At 38.7% G+C, this 19,286-nt stretch overlaps 1 protein-coding gene across 1 annotated transcript; it reads left to right on the forward strand.

Moving 5' to 3' along the window:
* Positions 1-503: 503 nt before the first annotated feature.
* On the forward strand, positions 504-18,024 carry LOC140244871 (uncharacterized). The gene is made up of 4 exons (XM_072324480.1): positions 504-1,011; positions 3,748-4,349; positions 5,227-5,284; positions 17,588-18,024. The coding sequence occupies exons 1-4, from the start codon at positions 504-506 to the stop codon at positions 18,022-18,024; spliced, it is 1,605 nt and encodes a 534-aa protein (XP_072180581.1).
* The last annotated feature ends 1,262 nt before the right edge of the window (positions 18,025-19,286 follow it).

The following is a 19,286-nucleotide window of genomic DNA, read 5'->3' on the forward strand; positions in this document are numbered from 1 at the left end:
CGCAGATGAAGACGGCGATAATTCGATTTATTTCGGATCATGCGCTAATGGCAGCGTAAATTCCATTTATTCAAGTAATTACAGACCTGATCGCAAACATTTAAGAACTCCTTGCAGTTTTCACACCGCGCCACTTGACTGTCCGTCGACCTCTGGGAAACACGCACCATTCAGAGGTTTTTACAAACTCCTCACCTTTCCGATTTTGCTGCTGGAAAACAAATTCCTGAAGACACCGCAAACACCTTGCCTGCATCCATCACACCTATTCCGCGCCTATTAATCGCCTTTAATCTTGAGAAACTCAGTTTATTTCTCGCAACGAGGAAAGGACCACTTTTAGCCTGAGAAATGAAATTATTTTAACAGCAGCTCGTATAGTATATGCTGGTGATAAAGCGACATCCATGGAGGTGTGAGTTGATAAAACATATTTTTCAAATACCCACTAATTTCACTAATTAACTTGAGGAAAAACATTGTTTGTGTAGGTTCTCATCAAGATGGAAGGTTTGCAGGCTTTCGTCGCGAAATCTTTCGAAGGCCGTGATGATGTTTTCGTGACAAAATCGACATCGTCGGCCAGCTCGATATCATCGACGTCGGTTCGCAGCAGGCCGCTAGCTAGCATCCAAAAGTGCAGCGCATGGCTGAGCCTGATCGGGAATCCCGCATGTACCTTGGCCGCGTCTTCGGGCTCGGGATCAGGTCAGCGTAAAGGACGAACAACATCGGCAGCCGCAGCTGGCCTTAGCACGTCCGAGGCGCTTGCACCATTTGTACCTCGGAGCCGCGGCGGGGGCTCGCTCGGTCAAGGAGTCCTAGGATGCCCATCGAAACTCTGTTCTCCTCGACAAGGAATCGCGCTGAGTGACTTGGCCGCGATCAGGGGCCATGCCGGGGAGCGAGCCGACCAGTGCTTCAAGCCGCAGCCGCTGACCGCACGGAAACGACACGAGGACAAGATGACAGATGTCCCGCCCTCGAAAAGGTCGAAAACGATCGAAACTGGTAAAGTTTGATACTTCATTCCTTAACGTAGTGTTTATGCAAACCACATTTTACTCACTGTTTGGTATAAAGAGTAATATACTTGCTTCAGCAGTACTCAATTTGCTGTTTGTAATCATTGCTAATGATGTAATCATTTTTCGGACTGTGCAGACTGAGCAATAATGTGTAAAGATATAAACATTCCTTTCCAATTCTTCTTCAACTCGTAAACTAGGATTTAAGGAGATGGAGGAAGCCGACATCTACATTGAATAACAATCAATGAAGAATCAATTGTCAATATTTGGTTAGATTAAGAATAAATCAATACGCAGGTGACAAGCTACAATAAAACAAAGTTCATAAATTTCTAAGGATGGTGGCATATCGTGAGAAATAATTTAGGTGTTCATACAACGAATAATTTCCTGTTCACAGAAAGTATCGAGTGGCAATGAGTTTATAACAAGTTAACATCCGTTTGCTGTAGTTTTTAAAGGTTTCTTTCGAATACAATGCGAGGGGAGATACTCGTGACTTTCTGAAGCGATGATGACTAATTAGCAGGAGAGTGATTTGTTTTCATTTGAGGTTGCTCGATAGATTTAATGTAAAGCAACGATGTATTCGGGGAACTCTTCAGTTTGGTGCAATGGTGATATTCACCCGGTCACGATAACTGCAAGTTTTGTTCATTATTTCTCAGGTATTCAAAGATGTACACATTTGTTAATTCAAATTCTATCTCTTGCAAATGTACTGGAATGATTGCTGCAAAGATTAATCTGTTACTCCATCTTTATTTCAAAATATTTTCCTTTAGTTTCTCTGCAAATCACCTAATCATCAATTTGAATGTAGATGTAAATTTTAGGGGTAAACTATTCCTGTGAAATGAAAATAGAATAATACCAGACAATATGATGTCACAACAGTATGTACTATATGCTTCATTAAAGATCCGTCCTTGCTTAACAAGGTTTGGAAGATTCCATCAGATCTGCAAATATCTAAATGTTGACGATGTCGATGCTGAGTATGCATTGTACCACACGTTAAAGTTTCTACATCCCTACACCCCTACTGTATCCCTCGTATTCGTATCCGAAAAGAAGTGTGACTCACATAATGATAAGTTGTCAATATCTCATAAACATTAATAATAATAGTAATGATGGTAATGGTATAATACTAGTCATCATAATGTTTTATATCGCCTTTTCTATATAAACCCAAAGAGATAGGATAGAAAAAAAAAACGGGGAAACGTTAAGATATGTTATCGTTTTATGAAAAATTTGCAAATTACTAAACATTTTCTACGCTTTGTTGAAAACAATGTGTCTGTCTAAGAAGCAATCAATGACACCATCCCTCGCATGCATCGTGTCAATAAGACATGACGACGTATACTATTTGTCATTATCAAATTTTTACCTCTTTTTTGCTTTGCATTTATTTTAAAGAGTCGTATTTAACACACGTGATCCATGACTAAAAAAAATTTTGTAGGACTTCTTTTCATCTATAGGTGTAATTCATACACATAAGCGAATGCACACACACACACACACACACACACACACAGACACACACCTATATGTGAAGTTTTTTTTTTCCTTTATTGCTGAAGATGATATACTATCAAACTTGTTTTTAAGAAAAGTGCAGCAATATCACCCACAGACTGAATATTCTTGTATCCTTCTTTCGAGCTTTCGAAGTTAACAATCATTCTCATTCTAACAAGTCTCTATACTTTGTTTTATTTATTGTACTTTGAATGAGAACTCCACTCACCAATCTGATAACTAATGCAATTATTACTATTTATCGGTGTGGTTTTGGTGGCCTGCACCTGAAGTTTATCATTATGATAATAATTATGTATTCACAAATGAAATGTTTTGTTCTTATGTTGTCTGTCACAAAAACATACCAGTTGCCTTTAGATGGCATCAAGAAATTGACGTAAAAAAATTGTTGCAAACGTATAGAGTGAAGTCTATACAACTTCTTCTTTTTTCTTTTTTGGTGCAAAATTATCACAAAAATTTTCAACAATGCACAACCATGTACTTCGCTAAAATAGCCCCTTTGGGTTTGGCATTGATCTACCAGAGGGCCCTGCCGTTATCATCTTACCGTATAGTATTGGCAGGTTGACATAGTGTGTGTGTTATATATCTGTCCGAGGACGTGTGCACCGGGCAGAGTTCGATCTCGAGATCTTACGTCTCGGGTTGTTAAGGGTCTTGACCACTACGCCACAGTGTCCCTATATTCTACGGTCGTGTCCCTCATTAAGATCTATGACGTATTCTGAACTTTGTGAAGACTTGAAAAGTCTTGAAATTTTATTCCTGTATATCAAAAAATTGTTTCCGCATGTTTTCTTCATTTCAAATTCTCCCCTGCCTTTTATAAGTCCTTTTTAGACACCATTGACCAGTTTCTATGGATACAAGTTAGTAGATCCATGTAAAACATTACAAACACATGAAGATAAGTAGAATGAAAAAAGCAGGACGAATCAAGAAGCTAGATTAAAAGGGGATTATAGTTAGAATTTCCTCAAAAGTTGCAGCGTTTTTTAGTTCACTTCTGACTTACGTTAGGTAGACTTTTGCAAATAATATTCGCTTTTTAAATTATGGTATCAATGTTAGAATGCGCTCATTGTAAGAGTGCAGATAGAGATATGCCCTGCATTAGTTTTTCTTTGCATTTCACATTACCCATCTCTGCCGACAGAGGCTGAAAATTCACACAAACTGCAGCAGAAACACCAGACTTCCTCGGGAGACGACAACGTTGCCATGGTAGCGGAGACAGAGGCAAAGAAAGATAGAGAACGTGAGTTCAACCACGCGTCAGTTCCCGCTAACTCTCTGTCCCCGGGTCTTCCCAAGTCTAGCAAAGACCCCAGGTCCGATCCGTCGACATCATTGTCGATAAATCGGCGATCACCTAATTACATATCGAGTCTCGACGACCTGTCTGTTCCCGTCGTGGTGGACGTCAACGACAACGCCGCCGTGACGCTGCCTGGCGCCGTTGGCGATGATGTCAGCCCGGGATGCGACTCGTCGACGTCTCTCAGCGGACGTGAGTCGATTCACGTGTCGTCGTCGCCGACCCAGCAGTGCGCGGATATGTCTGCGGGCGTGGGCGGGCTATCGGGTGTCACGGCGTCGTCTGCGGCGGGAAAGCTGAAGCAGAGACGGAGTAGGACCAATTTTACAGCCGAGCAGCTGAGCGAGCTGGAGAAACTATTCGACGAGACGCACTACCCGGACGCCTTCATGAGGGAGGAACTGAGCCGGAAGTTGGGCCTGTCCGAGGCCAGGGTTCAGGTCAGGATCACTCAATGTTGCAAGTTCCCTTGAAAACTTAAGAAAACAAACAAACAAAGAAACAAACACACAAGCAAACAAAGAAATAAGCAAGAAACAAACAAAGAAACAAACAAAACAAAGAAATAAACAAACAACCAAGTAAATAATTATGCTAAGATCGTCTTGGAAAAGAAAAGGAGACGAATTGAGTGGGCAAATGAAAAAAAAAATGGGCACTTTTGACAATTTGGAGAGAATGAACTTATATCCTGTACGTTGACCCATGCTCGCTTGTAAAAGTAGCTACTACTTGACCTCTTCAAAAGGCAACAGAGCTGAGCCTTTGCACTTCTATTTCACTTCTAACTTTTACAGAATTCGTGATTAAGGCAATGTAATTTTAGAAGCGATGACACACGTGGCTGAACGATATATGAATTATAACAGTTGTCAATAAGCAGATTAATGAACTCTGAAAGGCAAAAGTAGAGGATGTAATCAAATGTATAGACTGATATTTCAACACGAATTTATGAGTCTGGTAACCAATTTCATCCCTCGTGAAAATTCACCAATATCATCGATGATAGCCCACCATTCAATTGCACCGAAATCTATGCAACCTGCTATCCTTTCGCACCGTTTCATGAAAGTTGTCAGCCCTGACAAATTGTCAGTCTCTTACACCGTAGTAACAGTTAATGACTAGAGCTTGTCAGCCAATCAAAACCAAGGATTTTACTGAAATTGTCAGAGACTGACAACATATCAGGGCTGACAACTTTCATGAAATGGTACCTTGATGTGTGACAGCAGAAATTATAGATGAAAAATGAGATGACGTCTACTCTGTCGTGTTCTTACAATAATTGTTGTGTGCTGTGTCCTCTTCTAGGTTTGGTTCCAGAATCGGAGAGCGAAGTGTCGCAAGCAGGAAAACCACAACAACAAAGGTCAGTTCATTTCCTTTTTCGTTAGTTGATGATAATAGTGATAATTACATGGTCTTCTTAATCTAGGGTATTGAAAAAACCTCTTCGGGGTTGCCACTGCTCTACCAGAGGATCATCCCATTATTATCACCGTATATAGCGTTGCCAGATACCTATTTACACACCTGGGCAGAGAGAGACATAAAACAATGGTAATGGTAGGTGTAAAACATCTTGTCAAGGACGTAGGCGCTTGACGAGAGTCGAACTCGGGACCTCCGATTGGAGGTCCAGAGGCTTATCCACTGTGCCGCGATGTACTTGGTCTAAGTTGTTGTACTGCAGTAAGGAGTTTCAAGAGTGAAACTTAGCAGAAAAGTAAGCGTGACAATCATTGCCTTCAACCCTACACGGATACTACACAGTAACCACACCCACACGCCTACATAGGTGGATATGCGATGGATCTGAGTAAAAGCACAATAACCCCCTTGAACGCAAGGATCAGGTTTACCATCTATTGATCTCATGAAGGTTTGCATTTTTTTTTTTTAGTCAACGGCTCACATAAATGCATACTTTGTGTGTGTGTGTGTGTGTGTGTGTGTGTGTGTGTGTGTGTGTGTGTGCAGTATAGTGAGTAAACGCAGCAGATGATTATAAGATGTATACATTCTTCCACCACTCCGTCTGTCTCGCCCTACCTCCCCCTCCTCATTTCTGTATAGAGCCCCTGGGAAGACCAGCTGTGTCAAGCATATTATTTTGGACACAGTCGAAATTGGAATGTGTATCCATCACACATTTTATCATAATACGTACTTTGATCTCTTGTAAATCTCTCTATAGGTTGTTAGTGCACTGTTAGTGCTGGTTGATAATGTATCCAGTGACCGGGGTAATAATAGTCTGTAAAGCGCATTGAAACCCTGAAGTGTGTGAAATGCGCTATATAAAAACCAGCTATTATTATTATTATTATTAGGTATGATTTTAATGGAAATAACCACAAAACACAAGCAAAGCATTGTCTGTTACTCCTACAACATGTACAAGAAACATGCTGGAGCAATCTTGTGTTATGTCCTTTTCGAGGATATTATCATCACCCAGATTTGCCTCGAGACAGGGGATAAACATTGAAAGTTTATTGAAGAAACACTTTATTCTTTACAGAGCATGTTGTGACATTGTGAGCAGTGCGCCATGAGCTTATACAGCGAACTCGGAACCAATATGAAAACTGTTTTTATTGATGTTGTACGTCTGAAAGTTATACATAACAATGCATGCATGAGGAAGAATAAAAAAAAAATACAACAAAATATCAAACACCTCTGCTACAGCAAAACAACAATAGCAACAAAAAATTCTAGCAGATTATGAATGCCGATAGTTTGGATCATCGCGACTTCTGCTAATCGAAATCTTGGAGCAAACCAATTGATTCAATTTCATTTATTTTCCAATTCCAGCAAAGAATGTTATATTCATAAACACAACGTAATCGCGTGAATACGAAGTATTTCAAATGTTTAAGGTGAGGTAACAAACCTTAAACAAAGTCGTATAGAATAAATTTACGTTGTATTAAATCATAAGTAATTTAATAATTTTAATAAGAAATGAAATGGACTGCTAAAAAGCTTAGCTTGTATATTACACTCCCCCTCAGAAAAAAGAAATGTCAGCAACCCAGTCAAACAGCGTTAGATTCGAGGTTCGAATTTCCTGAGATGGCTCTCAGAAGGCAACGAACAAGCAGATCTGAAGCCCGTTGCATAAAAGTTACAATTGTGGTAACTTTGCCATCCAATGGTAACTACCATGGCAACAATACTCAACAGCCAATCAAAATCAAGAATTCCATGGAAGTTACCATTGGATGGCAAAGTTACCATAATAGTAACTTTTATGCAACGGGCCACTGGGCTCGCTGTAATTTCAGCAACTTTAATATTACTTTATGATGTACAAATATATTTGCATTTAATAACTATACAGACCAGATCACCTGTCATTTTTCTACGAGTACGAAATAGGTCATTATTTCATGACTACCCGTGACACAAACAACAATCACAAACTTAAAAAAAAAACATTTATGGTGAGATTATTGTTTGCGCAGAAAATAGTAACATATCCTTTCACGACATTTCAGTGATTGTGTGAGAAATTCCTCGTAATACAGTAAAAAGACAAAATACGCGTAGGACCTATACCCGTGTAGAATCCCTACAGATTTCATAGAAGAAGTTATCGAACCCAACGATGATGATAATTATCATCACAGCTATAGATAGAACCAGTAAGCGAGAGAGATTCATGTTTCGAAATGTTGATTCTTATCATTGCTTGTGCAAAGTATGATGATGATGATGGTGACGACAATGATGATGATGATGATGATGATGATGATGATGATGATGATGATGATGATGATGATGATGGTGATGATGGTGATGAGGAACAGCATTGATTCTATATTGCACAATTTATCTGTGGAACTTTCAATTCAACCTGATTCAATTCAATTGAGCTGTCATTCTCATCCAACAGTAATACAAGAATACAAAGTATATGAGTTTATTAATAAATCATAATTAAAAAAGTGCCCGGCTCCCACAATATTTCACATATTATTCACAGATTTGCTGGAGAAAAATAGTATATCTGTGATTTCAATGAACACTTCTGCTTTAGACTCAGTATAACTCATTTTCGTCTTGCCACCTTACTGCCATAAAACTAACTTTAGTACTAGCTCGATGCATACTTTGCATGAAAGTATAGCACATTTCAATCTATATTCCTTTTCCTGATATTACTTCAGCTCTGCTCCTTTGGAAATAACAATAACCATTATCAATTTTCCCCCAGGTCAATAATGTGTGTAGAGTTTGTAAAGAGAGTTATCATGTTTGCTGCTGGTTGCATGTATAAAATGTATTATGCTTCAGCTTGAAATTTGGGCTTTCACCTGTGTATAAGAGTATGCTGATACATTATTTCTTTCGATATGGCATTATACAATTGCAATCGATGTTTATTATATATTTTGTCACCCTTTCACAGCCTTTTGATGAATTAAAAAAACAAAAAAACAAAAACAAAAACAAAACAGATGAGCGAACTTCCGTAGTCTGTTATATTTTCTGTGGATGTTGTCCTCTCTTTACCATAATAATAAATCTCTCCACTGTTCATATCTTTCATTCTTTCCTCTCTAAGTCATTACTTGCATCACAGCATAACGACGAGATACTTTATTTAACCAGAGTATACCTGTTAAGATACAGTGTCATTAAAGTATATGGATTTGCTCTTTCTTTCTTTCTTTTTTTCAAATATACCCGCTCTCAGAGGTTCGAAATAGATGATCCCAAATTTTATCTGTCTTTACAGTGTGAACTCGTGAACTCTTCGGTGAGATGTAAATTTCATGTAGGCCCTAAATACCATGAAGGCTCTATGATGATAACTTTTGTCAATCCAAATAGTCATCTGTAATCTGTCGATCCTGTATAGAAGTCCATAGAGATTTCAGAATCTCGTTGAAAAGGTGTTAAATCCAGAGTTTGATTTGATTTGATATCTCTTTGTTCACAAAGAAAATATAACGTCAAACAATTTTCCAAAAATAATCAGACATTGAACAAAAAACAATGATATACATGAACATGTTTATGTACCAATCATAAAATATAATATACGTAAATTGCAATAATACACGACTAATTCATTTGGAAAATCATTTATTATTCAGTCAATATAAAAACAAAATTCTGGAGACTGTCACCTTTGTTAAGAGGAAGCTATATTTTGATGACGACCTCTGAGCTGAATACATAAGTATATAGTTTGCAACCACCGGCAACTCTAATTGTCTTTGATGCGGCTACTGCTATCATTGCTATTGTCATGCTTCTACTACAACCGTTGCTATAACTATTAAACATCGTTGAAGGTTTTCTATAACAGTTGCCATGCAATAACAGCATTTCAGCATTTCTTTTTTATTCTTCCTGTTACTTATTTTGCTCTATTACAAAAACTCGGTAACATTGCTGACATCATAATGATATATAAAAATCAACAAGATTTAATATCAGAAGGGCTTATCTTTAAGTCTCATCGAACCTCGTCTTACACGCCCAAACAATCTCTATGTTCGCAGTCGCGAAAATTGAGAAGGGGAGCAATTTGCCACTTTTAACGGCAGTTATGACAGACCCTATTCACCCTTCCGTCCTCGATCCAATTCATCAACGAATAATAGCCTTTGGATGGTGAATTCAAGGCAAATTGATTGGAAAGCAGAACGAGGTTGATTTTGAAAGTGGTTTGAGGGGTAAAAGTAGAGTAGACCACTACTTAAATGGGGGCATTAGTTCCCCCCCCCCCCAAAAAAAAAAAAAGAAAAAAAAAAAAAGAGTCAGAGCGAGGCAGCTTGAACAAATAAAGGGGCTACTTGAAACGTGATTGTATAAACAGGCGCGTGCCCCGCGTACGCTCTGGCGAGCGACGGAGACCCCCGCTGGTGACGTCTTGCGCGCACGCGCTTGCCTTTTCTTTACTGCGCCCGCTGGCGGTCAAACCAACCAGGCCGGGTATTGTCAGGAGTATTTTTCACGGCTAGGAGGCATGTCTTGTAAAATACCTTGTAGACTGGCGAACACTGTATATGAGTGGCTTGAGAGACATATGAAAACAATATGTTTTATAACGAGGGACATCACCAAACAAAACTAATTGTAGCTGTTATCTTCGAAAGGGGCTGACACTCGGGGACTGAATCCTGCTAAAGTTGAGTAAATACACCCACACACACACATTCACACACACACACACACACACACACGACAATCGTACACCAGCGATTTCGCAAACACAGTCAAGGAAGAGTGTATCTGTTGAAAAGAGGTACAAAGTATTGCTGATACATGTAGTGTGTGACGGATTGTTTTCATGTTGTTTCACTGTTGAGATGATATCCACGCCGGCCAGTACAGCGTGTCTTTAAAATCGTTAGTATTCTTTGAATCATGATCAGTGCATCTTAAAGGTAAAGTTTGTTTAAACTTTGGAAGTTTTCTTTTAGTTTATTCTCGCTATATATTTGCCTCTGTAATTCGAATATCTCTCAGATCTCCAGGGAATGTTATACACTATAGCAGGACTATTCTGTTCTCCTTGCTTTCAGATAGTTCGATCATTAAAGCTGTCATCCCGAAATACCATCTTACAGCACAATATCAATTCCAAGAGACCCAAAGGGACAGAGTATTGAACAATGATGAGGAAGAATATGTCGATATAAGATCGATGCCATGTTACAGTTAACCAGAGTGTCTTGGAATTAAAATTAGAGTGGGATTAAAGACACTTTACCCAGAAACCGAAATACAACTTCACAAGGTGTTAACAAATTAACGATTTCTATAATGGTCATGGGGACAGGGAACTTATGAAGAAGAGCACTGCGGAGGAAAGAGAATAACGAAAATGTGCGCCGCTGATATTGAAGAAATAAAAGGATTACTGTTTAAATGTAGATTACGACAAGGAGGACGAAGAAAAACAAATTAAAAGTGAAGAGGTGAATAAGGAGGCATGCGAAGCAGAGACAGAGGAGTCGAATGCTGACACGATAATCTAGTTAGGCGTCCTTCTGTTGGCCGCTGGTCGGCCCTGGCCCGGGCAAGGCAGGCGGCTGCTGAAGAGCTCGACGCTCTGAACCGGGGGGATGTGGGGGGAGCGCGGGGCCGTAATTGGATTACGCGCAAATTTAATGGTGATATAATGGTGTCTTAATTGACACAAAACTCACTTAATCGTTGGGGCAGAGCGCAAATTGATAGAATCAAGGCGGTTAAATAATCCATGCTGGATGAAATGAAACCATTTTACGGCTCTCACCCAGTCCTCGCATTCCCATTCCTTTATCTCTTCCTCCTCACGAAACACTATACTCGCTGGATTCTCCCAATAAGATTATCGCGGGACTGTAACGAGATTATACAATTTGACAAACCGAAAAAGGACCTCAATTTGGTCACTATTAAGTTCAGATTAGAGGGTTTGCTAATACGATAATCGGTGGAAATTCCGTATTGTTTTCGAGGATTGGATTCAGCGGTCCCTGCAGGTATATCCCTCGGGGGCAGACGAGCATTGATTCGAAGTGATTTTCTCTTCGTTTTGTTTTAATGGAATTCGAGGCAGTGCAGCGTTTTCGCACATTATTATTTGTTGGTTAGATTAATGTCTATTTAAGCATATCTCTTCTGGGGGTAAAATACGACACCCTCTCAGTCGTATCGTTTACCCTTCAAAGAAATATGCAACTTTTTTTTTCTCAGTTCTTCTTATCTCTGCAAACTTTTCAGTGCTGTAAACCTTGGTGTCAACATTTTTTTCTCTCTCTATCTTATTTCACTCTCACAAGTTAGTACCTCTTTTGAGCACAGAAAATTACATTTGATTTGATAATCGTGAAATCCACATCAATACCACCGCTATTCATTTCATATGGGGAGCGGAATTGTTTACGTCTTAAAATGAGAGCGATTGATTTGGAAGAACAATTCTCATGATACGATCCAACCCAGGAAAGATAAATCAATCAGCCTCCATAAACTTCTCTTATTCTAGTATCCAAGAAGATTCCAATGAACTTATTCACTTTGTCTCTCGCGATTTTCAAAACTGAGTGATAATTGACCTTTTAATAATCCATAATGATTATGTCAAATAGCGTTTGCAATTTTCTCATTTTTCACGTCTTTCTGGAAATATTTTTCACCTTTCTCAATTTCTAACCTATATCGAATACATATGACCCTTGGCCATAATCGATATCCAGATATACTTATAGTTATCAAGATTGATTCCAAATAGAGTACATGTAGAAACTCGTACGAACGTACAAACTCGAAACTGAATACACACACACGGGCGCCATTTGTATCAGTAGTTTATATAACCATAAATACAATTCCAGATGTAGATATCATAACATAAAGGCCATACATACACAATGATTACATAATATGTAAGTAGAATATTCAAACATTCATTGCATTCGACTTAAGTGTAATGTACGTGACCATGTACTGCACACTGGACCAAAATTACTACTTAGGTGTTCAACATCATCAGTAGATAACGAAACAGACATTGAATGCGAAAATGTACCCCAGAATTAGTTAAAGATAGGGGAGAGTAATTTTCACACTATTAAAACTGAAATTTTGTGTACAAATTTACTACACATCAAACACATGCACACACCATGACACATACACACACACACGTACAGATACAAACACGGACATACACACATACAGACACAGACATCATCACACACATACACACTCGCTCACACACACACACATACAGTAACAAACACGGACACACAGACACAGACACCATCACACACAGACACAAACACACACACACGCACACACACACACACGCACACACACACTCATACACACACACTCCAGTAAAGCCAGTATAAGTCGTAAAATTATTGGACGCAGGAAAGGCAATGAATTCTTGCCGCCTCTGTACACCATCTGTCCATCCAGCTTGTCTGCTGCTCTGTATGTGCCTGCATGTCTCCATCACAGAGAGAGTGGAAGAGATGGAGGAAGGGGAGGGGGAGAAAATAATACACACGGATAGAGAGATCGATAGAAGAGAGATAGAGAGAAAGGGTGAAAAAGAGAAAAATCAAGATAAATGCACCTTTAGATGAATAGACAGACAGACAGATATAAAGATAGGTAGGTAGGTAGATAGATAGATAGATAGATAGATAGACAGATAGATTGGTAGATAGATAAGAAGATGGATAGGTAGAAAGATGGATAGATAGGTAGATAGGTAGATAGATAGATAGATAGATAGATAGGTTGGTAGATAGATATAAAGATAGATATAGGTAGATAGATAGATAGGTAGATAGGTAGATAGGTAGGTAGATAGATAGATAGATAGATAGATAGGTTGGTAGATAGAAAGATAGATAGATAGATAGATAGATAGATAGATAGATAGATAGATAGATAAATAGACAGAAAGGAAGATCGATAAACAGAAAGGCAGATATTAAGATAGATAGAAACGTAGGCCTACATAGATAGAGAGAAATAACGGTATAAAGATGTGTATGTATAGATAGAAGAATACGTAGATATGTAGTGCGTATTGAAAAAGTGTTTCCCTTCAGACTAAGCTCCTAGTCTTTGTAACCCTGATATTCGCTGAATTCCATCAATTCTAATCCTGCCCAATTCAGCTACCTATTTTCCACACGTCTTTATTTGAGTGTATGTATATGGAAATTGTTTATCATCATTTATCAAAACTCACTTCTTTGTGTGACGAACCACCTGCTCTTCAATGAAAGCAAAAATGAGAATGTTTAATGCTTCATAGATGCTAGCCAAATTTCCTTAGATTAGCAAAATCCAAGTTAATGTATACTTTCTTATTTATAAGTATGTAATCAAAGTGTTCATTGCATAGATCAGCAACTTACACAATGATTATAAGAATGTATCTGCCATACATTTCAAGAAACAGACATTTCCCCGAAGATGAAAAAGGAAGCTTTTAGAGTGGAAAGCATTTATATGAGTTTTGCTGATATTTTGTAGAGGAAAAAAATGTATAATTATAGGCCTATGATTAATAGAATATTGTACTTATCTATAGATGAAGATGCAGATGCATGAAGACTCTATATCTCAATTCAATAGAGAATCTTATGACATCATAACATCATTTCCATTATCAATTCACCTTTACCACACTTCACCATTTAATGTGGTTGTGACTATACTACATGGGGTATGGAAACATTATAAAGCCGCAATTCCATAACCTTTTTGCCATTTCAATGAAACTTTTACTGTTCTGTTTGCTTAATTTTACTGTATTTAATAACTTATTTAATAACTTGAACATACAAAATTTCACTCTTATTTCATCACGGTGCAAGTAGTAACCAATGTCGACGCGACGTTTAGATGGCGCGTCATTACGTCATCAGCATTCAATACTCTTTATCCTGATGCATTGCTGTAGGCTAAATTTCTCCAACGGACTCTCAAGCACTCCCTCTCAAGCTCCGCCGGGGTTTCGTGGTCATCGTTGCGCATAACGCACGAATTATGGACGCGAATCTTTTCCGCTCATATAGGCGCGATCCACTCCATTAAGAGCAGTGAGAAATCTCCTAATACCGGATGGTGGGCGACAACCTTAAATCCTTAGATTACATCTAAGTGAAGAGGATGACACACTTAGACTTGGTTTTAATCCATAGCCTTTGAGCGCAGTGATAGTCTCTGTACAAGGCGAGCGGACTTTATTTTGTAACTTCGAGTTCCCTCCATGCTCGCGTCACTTCTTCTCAAACTGGCGAAGATGCAGCAAAACTAACCAACAAACAAACAAACATTTCCACTTCAAAGTCATCATTGTCAAGTATAACCTCTCTACAATAATTGATGCGATGGATATCCATTTTTATGATTTCATTAAATCTAATTTGAAAGACAAAAGAGCTCAGTTATGTTACACGAGAGTATCAAGGATATCTACAGTGCAATCATCAAGGATATCTATAGTGCAATCATAATTGTCCTTATCTTCATAATTCATATGAAATCCTGTAATTACAGTATAGCTGTTGTTTTGTTATCGACCTGTCAACAAACTTGTTTGGAAACGGGCGACCAGTCCATGACTATAAATAATTGCTTCTTGAGAAATAAGTTTAAAAACGATGCTGTATAGCTTCAGATGACAAAGACTGGATTTCATGAAATATCTGTAGACGACAAACGACAGTCAAACATAGACATTTCGTTCAATTTCATTACTATTATTATTGCTTTATGGATTTTTTTAAAATTCTAAATGCAAGTCCTTGTGATTAAAAGAAAGCTTATACATTTGCGAATGGTTTCATATGGTCTTTCTTTCAATGTGGAAACTGGCAAAATCTCCCTTTTTTGCTGCTTTATTGCCTGGTACCATTTTGGCAGGTAAGATTACGTTCAAAAACAAAAGCTGAAAGAACGTATGCATTTTTTATTCATTTTTCCGAACAAGTAAGTAGGTTACTGGTAAATAATTATCATTCATGCCGGGAGAAATTCTACATTTCGTGCTTTTCGGTATATTCTTGTTATTTTGTTTCTCTCATTTGACATTTCTTATGCGAAAAAAGCCCATCAATATGAACGGATAATCATCTTGAATAGTTCTTGCATAACAAAAATGCGAGGAAATGTACTCTTGGTTTTTCTTTAAGGAAGATCTAGATTACAGAGAGGGAGAGAGGAAAAAAAAGATCACGACTAATAAAGCCACATTTATGATGTAAGAAGCAAAACACTGAAAGTATCAAATCAAAAATTGTACAGGTGACACGGTTGGTGCTGATTTCTCTTTGTAGAATCACTTCTATCGTCACGATCGTAACTCACTTATGATATGCTTGTGAACACTGAATGTTTGGATAAAAGGACTGGTTTTTGTTTGCTTTACTTGGAAACTTTTTGCCAAGATCAAACAGGAAGATAAATTATTCCTACAATCTAGAAATTGCACTTCTCCGGTATGTAGAAAGCTGATGTGGTTAATGTAAAACACATGTATTACTAATTAATCATAATAATAATAAACCTGGATGTGCTATAATAGATACTTTTATTGTCATTCACCCTCGACATCAACGGGTGGTTGGGACCTTCCTTGGTATTATCAAAGAGTCAATGTCGAGATTTTATTTGGTAATTTGATGTGTTTCATTAAAACAAAACGATCCAATATTTATTTCCAGCCGCAGATTTCAATGCGTTGAAGGCACCCATTGATCTTCGAAAATGAGGTCTCTACTTTGTAAAGAATTCCAGGAGTCTTTGTATCTAGCCTACTAATTTGATGAGGATGATTCAAGAGTAATTGTAGCCCGTCTCAGCCTCTCGTAATACAACAATGATGATGGTGACCAAGTGTCACTAGGGAGAAAAATGGAAGAACGATTAAGGGTTGAAGGTCGAGATAATTTGAGTTCAGCTCGTCTTGAAAGTGGGCTGAATCGATGAAATTCCGTTCTATGGCTGCCATGAGTCGTGCCTAATCGAATCAGCAAGCATGAAGCTGGGATCGTGACGCTGGACTTGGCTAGAATAACTTCGCGAAGAGGTTGACGTGGTAAAAAAAAACAAGCACACAAACAAAACAAAAACAGGAAGCTAGGGTATGGTGACGTGGGAATATTGAGATGAGGCATTCGAAACTAATTCCATCATCATTTTCGCAAGCTGACTCTACCCTGAGGTGAAAGGACTGGTAGTTTTGGATGAATTTGTTGCAATTTTAGCGGTATGGATAAGACCGCAAATACATAATAGAATGCCGACTGCATTTGAGTTTCTAATTAGAAGGTATTAGATAGAATCAACGCTTGCCTGTCGTCTCACTATCAACACCATGAAGTATGTATTTCATGTGGGCGTATATATTATGCGTGTGTGTATTATCTACGAAAAACACGATCCGAAAGAGGGTAGCTCCACTGCGAATAGAACTAAAAAAAAAAAAAGAATGGCATTTAGGGCTGTTCGTATGATTATGTGCATGAATATAATATGGACATTCTGACCTCTGAATAATGTTGTCAATAATTGAGGCTATTCTTGTCTACATATTGGCTTTCAACTTCGTACATTTTGTTTACTGGATTGGTGATAATTATGATTATGAAACAATTATGTAGGCTTTTATAATACGCTTTTGCCATCTTGGGAGCGTAATACAATCGTGACAAATGAAGAATGCCAATTAAGTGTCGAAAGCTTCGACTATAATCCAGCTGGCACCCTTGCCATCATTTAAAATGTCGTGATGAAATGATAAACGCAATACACATATCTTTCGGTCTGTATTGTGAAGGAATGAGCTATCAACAATGGAAGGAGTCTGTGGCGGAATTCATTGAATAACATAGTCCGTTTTCTCAGATCTGAGCGGAAATATTTAGCAATTTGCCATGATAGAAAAAAAAATACACTTACTGATTTCTAAATTTCCAAATAAAAAGATTAAGCAGTAAAGGACTATCAGTGACACAATTAGATATATTTCCTGACTTAGGCATGCTTTGGTGATTTATAGAATACGACAACCGATCTCAGGAAATTCATGAATCCAATTGAACTTTGAATAATAACTTCTTTGCTACAATTCAAAGCAATACATCTACCACTACCGTCCACTCTGTCCCTTTTGCCCCCTGTCCAGGCACACCAGTGGGAAGCTCGGCGTCTGTGGACACCTGTCGAGTGGCGCCCTATCTGAGTATGGGTTCACTGCGCATGCCCTTTGAACGAGTCCAGGAGCAACTCCAACTCAACATCAAACCCTCCCCGACGTCGTCTTCGTCGCCATCGGCCAGCTCTCCGCTCTCACCTCCGCGGGCCCTGCCCGTGGCTGCTGCGGCGGCGGCAGCGGCGGCTGCCAGTGTCCCGTCCGCTCCGTCCCTCCTCGCCCACACACCTTCCTTCATGTTCTTCCCGCCACCTCCGTACGCTTTCCCGCTCGCCACGTTGATGGGCACGATGCTGGCCAGGGGAGCCGCGGTCAGCAGCTCGAGCAAGAGTTCGAGCATCGCCGATCTCCGGCTGAAGGCACGACAGCATGCGGCAGCCCTCGGCCTACAGGCCTTCGTCGCACCGTGATCGGTCTGGCATTCTGATTTTGGAGGAAAAACGATATCTTTAGAAGAGGAAGGCCCTCGGGTGGGTTACCTTACATTATAGTCGGCACTCATATCTTAGAAACTTAAAAAAATGCGAACGACGAGCATCCTGTATGTAGTTTTTTACCGTCATATTACAGATAGCAATCTGGAAGAGACTGGGTCGCCTTTTGAACTCTTCTCTCAAATTTGTCAACATTGCCTCCAGCTAAAAAAAATAGCCGACAGTCAACACAAAACAGTGTACGTGGAAAATCATCGAGTTGTATTTTCACTTGCATTTTTTTTTCTCCCGGCAAACATCACAGATTTTTGTCGGATGGCTCACGGCAAACTTCATTAAATTAGGATATCTTTTGGTTGGCTATGGACTCATACTGCTTCCCTGCTTATGAATATCGCCCTCTGAAGCTGATATTGTTAAAGTTTAATCATCATTACGAAAATTTGTCTCGATATCTTTCCTCGTCCTTTTTCTTTTTTTTTTCTTTTTTTTTTTACTTTTTTCTTCTCATCTCTCTCTGTTCTCTCTCTTCTGTCTGTCTGTTTGTCTGTCTGTCTATCTATCTATCTATCTCTTTCTATCTATCTATCTACCTATCTATCTAATGTACCTATCTATCTACCTATCTACCTATAACTATCTCTATCTCTATTTATCTATCTATATATCTATTTATGTATGTATGTATGTATGTATGTATGTATGTATGTATGTATCTCTCTATCTATCTATCTATCTATCTATCTATCTATCTATCTATCTATCTATCTATCTCTTTCTGTATATCTATTGAACCCTCACTGCTCATTTAGCTAGATCTACATTTCTATGAGCATAGTTTTAAAAACACTCTTGACAGCTCATCACTAAGTTTTGACGAAATTGCATGGTGTCAGAGAGGTCCACATTAAGTCCTACATATTTTTAATTTTCTTAAGTGATTCATTCATTCAAGCGTATGGCACAATGTGGTACTGGTGTGTCATTCAAGTCAAATTATTATCTTTGTACTTGTAACTTATGTTGAAATTGTAGGTCTGATTTAACAAGATGTCCGTATCTTCTTTAAATTCAGATCTCACTGTGCAATGTCGTTGATTGCCTATATAGGGTACGGGGTCAAGAGGTCACGAATTCACAAGATAGAAGAGATTTCTACCCACGCCGTGATTACATAACAACAATGAAATATGAACACACCGGTGTGTTGGCCTTTGTAATAAAACATAAAATAATTG

Source organism: Diadema setosum, chromosome 21 (genome assembly GCF_964275005.1).
Source record: "Diadema setosum chromosome 21, eeDiaSeto1, whole genome shotgun sequence".
Classification (NCBI taxonomy): domain Eukaryota; kingdom Metazoa; phylum Echinodermata; class Echinoidea; order Diadematoida; family Diadematidae; genus Diadema; species Diadema setosum.